The sequence below is a fragment of the Chiloscyllium plagiosum genome, unplaced genomic scaffold, assembly GCF_037043375.1.
Source record: "Chiloscyllium plagiosum isolate Xiang-an unplaced genomic scaffold, Cpla_swu_hap1 HiC_scaffold_10, whole genome shotgun sequence".
Taxonomy (NCBI): Eukaryota; Metazoa; Chordata; class Chondrichthyes; order Orectolobiformes; family Hemiscylliidae; genus Chiloscyllium; species Chiloscyllium plagiosum.
In genome coordinates, this window is record NW_028270148.1 from 1,712,591 (window position 1) to 1,719,718 (window position 7,128).

The following is a 7,128-nucleotide window of genomic DNA, read 5'->3' on the forward strand; positions in this document are numbered from 1 at the left end:
TGGAGGGTTCCTAGGCAGAAGATGAGGCGCTCTTCCTCCAACCGTCGTGTTGCTATGGTCTGGCGATGGAGGAGTCCAAGGACCTGCATGTCCTTGGTGGAGTGGGAGGGGGAGTTGAAGTGTTGAGCCACAGGGTGGTTGGGTTGGTTGGTCCAGGTGTCCCAGAGGTGTTCTCTGAAACGTTCCGCAAGTAGGCGGCCTGTCTCCCCAATGTAGAGGAGGCCACATCGGGTGCAGTGGATGCAGTAAATGATGTGTGTGGAGGTGCAGGTGAATTTGTGGCGGATATGGAAGTATCCCTTGGGGCCTTGGAGGTAAGTAAGGGGGGAGGTGTGGGCGCAAGTTTTGCATTTCTTGCGGTTGCAGGGGAAGGTGCCGGGAGTGGATGTTGGGTTGGTGGGGGATGTGGATCTGACGAGGGAGTCATGGAGAGAGTGGTCTTTTCGGAACGCTGATAGGGGAGGGGAGGGAAATATATCCCTGGTGGTGGGGTCCGTTTGGAGGTGGCAGAAATGACGGCTGATAATCTGCTGTACATGGAGGTTGGTGGGGTGGTAGGTGAGGACCAGTGGGGTTCTGTCCTGGTGGCGGTTGGAGGGGCGGGGCTCAAGGGCGGAGGAGCGGGAAGTGGAGGAGATGCGGTGGAGGGCACCGTCGACCACGTCGGGGGGGGAAATTGTGGTCCTTGAAGAAGGAGGCCATCTGGGTTGTACGGATTTGGAACTGGTCCTCCTGGGAGCAGATGCGGCGGAGACGAAGGAATTGGGAATATGGGATGGCGTTTTTACAGGGGGCAGGGTGGGAGGAGGTGTAGTGTAGGTATCTGTGGGAGTTGGTCGGTTTATAGTAAATGTCTGTGTTGATTCGGTCGCCCGAGATAGAAATGGAGAGGTCAAGGAAGGGGAGGGAGGAGTCTGAGACGGTCCAGGTGAATTTGAGGTCGGGGTGGAAGGTGTTGGTAAAGTGGATGAACTGTTCAACTTCCTCGTGGGAGCACGAGGCAGCGCCGATACAGTGATCGATGTAGCGGAGGAAAAGGTGGGGGTGGGGCCAGTGTAGCTGTGGAAGCTGGACTGTTCCATATCCTACGAAGAGGCAGGCATAGCTGGGGCCCATGTGGGTGCCCATGGCTACTCCTTTGGTTTGGAGGAAGTGGGAGGATTGGAAAGAGAAGTTGTTCAGGGTGAGGACCAGTTCAGTCAGTCGAAGGAGGGTGTCAGTGGAAGGGTACTGGTCGGTACGGCGGGAAAGGAAGAAGCGGAGGGCTTAGAGTCCTTCGTGATGGGGGATGGAGGTGTACAGGGACTGGATGTCTATGGTGAAGATAAGGTATTGAGGACCTTTCTCCTCGAAGATTTTATTTTCCAGCAACACATTTTCAGCTCTGATCTCCAGCATCTGCAGTCCTCACTTTCTCCTCGAAGATTTTACAGTTCATCCACTTTGGGGCGGCACGGTGGCTCAGTGGTTAGCACTGTTGCCTCACAGCACCAGGGTCCCAGGTTCAGTTCCAGCCTCGGGTGACTGTCTGTGTGGAGTTTGCACATTCTCCCCGTGACTGTGTGGGTTTCCTCCGGGTGCTCCGGTTTCCTCCCACAGTCCAATGATGTGCAGGTCAGGTGGATTGGCCATGCTAAATTGCTCGTAGTCAGAGGGAAACGGGTCTGGGTGGGTTACTGTTCAGAGGGTCGGTGTGGACTTGTTGGGCCGAAGGGCCTGTTTCCGCACTATAGGGAATCGAATCTAATCTTGTGCATAAAGCACAAAAAAATCTGTGTTATGTGCTCAGTCAATATTATGGAAGACAAATAGAATATTGGAAATAAACACAGAGATGCTGGAGAAACTCAACAGGTTTGGCAATATCTGTGGAGACAGAAACAGCGTGAACATTTACCAAACTCAAAAACTTATTTCACTCAGAGGGTAGTGAACCTATAGGGTCATCGGAGACAACGATGTGGGAGCAATTAGAGAAGCTGTTGTCAATGCTCCTCTGACTGTGATTCTTTATTCATTCAATGGAAGAGGGCGTCATGCTCATCCGTAATTGAATGCATAAGAAAGTGAGATCAATCCCACGTACCAGATGACAGTGAAGAGGTATAGGAGGAGGATGGTCTGGTCAACTGTATTGAATGCTGTAGACAGGTTGAAGAGGACGAGGGTGGGTGGTTTACCACAGTCATACATGTAGGGAGGAAAGCAGTGACTTTGCTAACAGCTGTTTTGATATTGTGGCAGCAGTAGAAACAAGTTCGGTCAGATCAAACATGGTATTCTGGGAAAGATAGAATGTGATTTTGGAAGATGACAACATTCAGAGAGTTTGGAGTGAAGCAAAATATTTAACCAGGTATCAATCCTGTGAAGTACTTGGGAGAATTTATTACTTTAAAGTTTAATTACATGTTGTTGTGGGGCTCACTGACACAGGTGAGATCAGCGCAGGCCCAGAATGAAGCCTTGGCCTTTCCTTAGGAATTGTCTCAGAACAGCATCAGGTCTGAGAATATGCATTTTGAAATGATTGTTTTTCCCTTGCAAAGCTTAACTGCACAAGTCACACACATCAGCCTCAGAGTGAAATTGCCTCAATACTAGTAAAATAAAGAACACCACATGCTGAAAATGTGAGACAAAAACAGAAATTGCTGGAGAAACTCAGTAGGTCTGGCAGCAACTGTGAAGAGAAAAACAGAGTTAGCATTCTGAATCCAGTGACCCTTCATCAGAACCGACCGTTTCTCTCTTCACAGGTGCTGCCAGAGTTGCTGAGTTGCATCAGCAATTTTAACAGCGAAGTACGCTCCCTGCATTGATTCAAGTGTAATTATTAATTTTAGCAATGTTCACATTATCATGGTCCATATCTGACATAGTACTCAGAAATATAAGCAACCAATTCAGTCCTTTCACAGCTTCTCAAACCGACGTTATTCATTCGCCCAACTCACCCCCTCCCAACCCACCTAAAATCCTCTAACTCACCCTTCCCCATATCCACAAACCCCTCCCCATGTATTCTATATCTAAAATCCCACCTCATCTTATCCAACTCACTCGATTCATATACCTCATATCACCTCCTCACCATTTCCCTCTACTCATCTTCCTCTAAATCCCTCAACCTATCCCCTCCATTTCGCACCCTCCTTTCCCATATCCAACTCATCCACTCCCTATATGCCCGATCTCATCCCCTCTCCTTATCCCCCAAACCCCATCCCATATTCCCCAATTTCACTAATCCATCTTTCATCCCATGTCCCCTAACTTGACCAGTACTTCTTTCCCATGTCCCTCAGTTCCTTTCACTCCACCTTCGGTTGCGTTTGGCCCCATTGCAAACTCTCATTTCAAGTTGCTCCCAATAAAGAGTTCCACAAGTCCTATTTCTCTCTGGCCTGAAGTTTTCCCTGGTTGTTCAGTGCACCCCTGAGATTGCACAGAAATGACCATCCCTGTACCTGCTGCACCAGGGCTGCACTGTTGATTTTTTCCTGTTGTTGCTGGGCGATGGTGACCCCCAGGACAAGCGTGTGAACCCCACATGTGGTGCTGGTGATGAGGACAATGGGTGTCAGCTGCAGTGGGAGGGTGATGAAGAAGGAGAAGGTGAAGAAAGCTTGCCAGCCCACCGTGTCACTGGCCTCATGAGCATGGGAGAAGTTCAGGCCCAGGTAGGAGAAGATCTGAGCGGCAATGAGGACCCAGAGGCTGTATGGAATGACCTTCTGGGAAATTTTATCTGGGACAAGTCCAAACCTACACAAGATGAAGAGGAGGAGGTGGACAGCCAATCCGATTCCAGCTACCAGGAGAGAGGCCAACTTGTCACTGGAGTACAGCACGGCACATGTGATGATGACATAACAGTCAAATAGTGCAGCAAAGACCACCAACACCAGGAGAGTATCATGTCGCTGACGACGGAAGTATGTCTGGTACAGGTTCTCCAAGGAATCAGGGACAAAGGTCAGTCTCATGAAACGGGGGAGGCAGAGGCAACATCCTGAACTCCTGACTGTCACCTCTCGGCTCCGTTCCACACCCTGCTCAGGGTCAGAGGGCAGGCTGACTGAACATTCTGCTGAGTACTCTGGCTCTGAAAACGCACGGTTCCTGGGCATCGTTCTGATGCCAACCAGTTGCAGCTGAGATCGTGTCTACTCTCTTGCCAGACAAACCTATGGCATGCAAATTATTGTTAAGGGACTCACTGCCAATTGGTCTCAGAAGATTGATATCAGTTAGTGCTGGGTGAATCGCTGTCACCTCTGACAGACATGTGAGTGGATGCGCAGAAGATTGATGTGTCAACGCAGGATAGGTAAGCAATACCAGAATCACTGATAGGCAAGGGAACAGTGCCAGCTGAGGGAGTCAGTGTTGGTCTATATAATGTCCCCTCCGACTCCAGGGGGATACGATGTAGGAGTAAATTACTGCAGATGCAGGATATTCACTCTGTTCCCCGGAAGATGCAATGTCCACTCTGACCTGAGGGGTTACGATGTCCACTCTGACCTGAGGGGTTCCGATGTCCACTCTGACCCAGGGGGGGTTACGATGTCCACTCTGACCCGGGGGGTTACGATGTCCACTCTGACCCGGGGGGGTTACGATGTCCACTCTGACCCAGGGGGGTTTCGATGTCCACTCTGACCAGGGAGTGGGGGAAGGTGGGGAAAATGATGTTCACCCTGACCCAGGGGGAGGGAGGGGGATACAGTCTTCACCCTGACCCGGGGGGGGTACAGTGTTCACCCTGACCCAGGGGAGGGAGGGGGGATACAGTGTTCACCCTGACCCAGGGGAGGGAGGGGGGGGGGTACAGTGTTCACCCTGACCCAGGGGAGGGGGGGGGGGGGAATACAGTCTTCACCCTGACCTGGGGGGAGGGAGGGGGGGTACAGTGTTCACCCTGACCCAAGGGGAGGGGGGTTAGGGGTGGGAGGGGGATACAGTGTTCACCCAGACCCGGGGGGGGGGGGGGCGGGTAGGGGTGGGAGGGGGCTACAGTGTTCACCCTGACCCAGGGCAGGGGAGGGGTGGGAGGGGGATACAGTGTTCACCCTGACCCAGGGGGAGGGGTGGAGGGGGGTACAGTGTTCACCCTGATCCAGGAGGAGGGAGGGGAGGGGGATACAGTGTTCAACCTGACCCAGGGGGAGAGAGGGGAGGGATGGGAGGGGGATACAGTGTTCACCCTGACCCAGGGGGAGGGGTGGCAGGGGGATACAGTGTTCACCCTGACCCGGGGGAGAGGGAGGGGAGGGGGATACAGTGTTCACCCTGACCCGGGGGGGGGAGGGAGGGGAGGGGGATACAGTGTTCACCCTGACCCGGGGAGGGAGGGGAGGGGGGTACAGTGTTCACCCTGACCCAGGGGGATTATGTTCACCCTGACCCGGGGGGAGGGGGATACAGTGTTCACCCTGACCCGGGGGGAGGGGGATACAGTGTTTGCCCCGGGCTCCGGGAGACTGGGGAAGGCTGGCGCTGAGCTGCAGCCTCGGGCTCCGGGCGGTGCTGGAAGCCGCACCGAGAGCTCGGGCCGGACTGGTCCCCAGCACAAGGCGAGCCCCTGGGCCGGATCGGTCCGTCCTCCCGCTGATACCCACCCGATTGCCGGCCCAGAGCCTCCGGAGAGCGCCGCGGAACGACTCCGGGCTCGGGATCCCAGTCCCAGGCAGCGACTCCCGCAGCTTCGCAAATCCCAGCGAATGTCAGCAGCTCCTTCCACTGGAGAGAGGGAGGGAGGGAGGGAGGATACAGGGAGGAAGGGAAGAGGGAGAGTAACGCTGGAGGGAGGGGAGGAAGAGGAGGGAATGATAGAGGGAGGGAGGGAAGGAGAGTGTGTCAAGGGCAAGGGGGGAGCAGGACCAGGGAGAGAGGGGACAAGGAAGGGTGTGAGGAACTGAGGTAGGTGTGGGTTGGGAGGGGGATACAGTGTTCACCCTGACCCAGGGAGAGGGAAGGGGAGGGGTATGAGCGAGCGAAAGAGGGAGGGGGAAAAGAGAGAGAGAGAGGTGGCGGACAGAAAAGAAGGAAAAGTGAGGGAGAGAGACACAAGACAGAGTGAGAGAGAAAGGGAAGAGAGGCACAGTGAGGAAATGATAGGGACTTTGATTCAGAGCAAGAGAGGGTAAGGTGACAGGGATGGAGAGATAGACAGTGATGGAGCAGGAAAGGAGGGTGGACTGGAGTTACCTCTCTGATTTCTCATTCTGTCTCTCTTTATCTTTCTTTCGCTAGCTCCATCACTCTGATACTACACCTCTCTCTGTTTTTGTCTCTCAATATCTTTCTCATTCAATTCCTTCTCTCTCTATTCCCTTCAATTTCTGTCTACTCTTCTATCCCTTGGTTTCCCTCTTGTGCACCGTTCTTCTCACTGTCTGTCTTTTCTTCCCCCTCTCTACCCCTCTGTGATCAGAGTTAGCTTTTCCCAGTGAAGCCCTGGTCATGAGCAGTGTTATCACAGGATTGTGATTAGTTATGTTCCTCATACTTCATAGCAAGGAACAAATAGGACTGAGCCTGTGTTAAAATCTACAACTGAGTCAGGAGTTCACTCCTTGGAGTCTCTGCTGAAAGGGAGGGAGGGTTGTTAGAGTGAGTCAGATCTGTGAGGGGATTCCATACGAGTAATATCTGTGCTGGCTCAGTCTCATTCAGCAGAAGAATGATAGCCAGTGGCCTACATGACCTCCTGATTGCCCATACCTGAGCTACATATGAGATATCAGGTTAGCACACGTTGATACTGAACTGGGAACTTTCATTGACAGCTGTAATCTCGAGATGCTGACTATCTGGAAAGAAATTGGAAGAAATAAGCTGAAACAAAAATCTCAGCTGGCAGAGAAGAAATTCCACAGAGACACAGAGACCTGTTTGGGTACATTCTTAACCCAGTATCTTTCTCTGGAGCAAATATCCTGCAGGACCAGGTGATGTTTATCACCAAATTAACCATCATAGCAAGAAGTTGCCAAAGAAAAAGTGAGTCTGGGACAAGAGATACTATCTACAACTGTGCCATCAGCCAAAGCACTTCTTGAACACAGGCAGATGGACATTATACCAGAAGGTGCTCTCATAATCCACCATTAATAAATC

The 7,128-nt window shown here is 52.4% G+C and overlaps 1 protein-coding gene across 4 annotated transcripts in view; it reads right to left on the minus strand.

Annotated features, from left to right (window-relative positions):
* Positions 1-4,722, minus strand: part of adcy3a (adenylate cyclase 3a) — a 198,079-nt gene extending 193,357 nt beyond the window's left edge. For 3 of the 4 annotated variants that reach the window (XM_087991009.1, XM_087991008.1, XM_087991006.1), the window contains exon 1: positions 3,471-4,722. In XM_087991009.1, the coding sequence (XP_087847135.1) occupies positions 3,471-4,133 (663 nt within the window). In that variant the 5' untranslated portion in view covers positions 4,134-4,722. The remainder of the gene's footprint in view (positions 1-3,470) is intronic. The other variant, XM_087991010.1, reaches the window with a different exon arrangement.
* Positions 4,723-7,128: the final 2,406 nt, after the last annotated feature.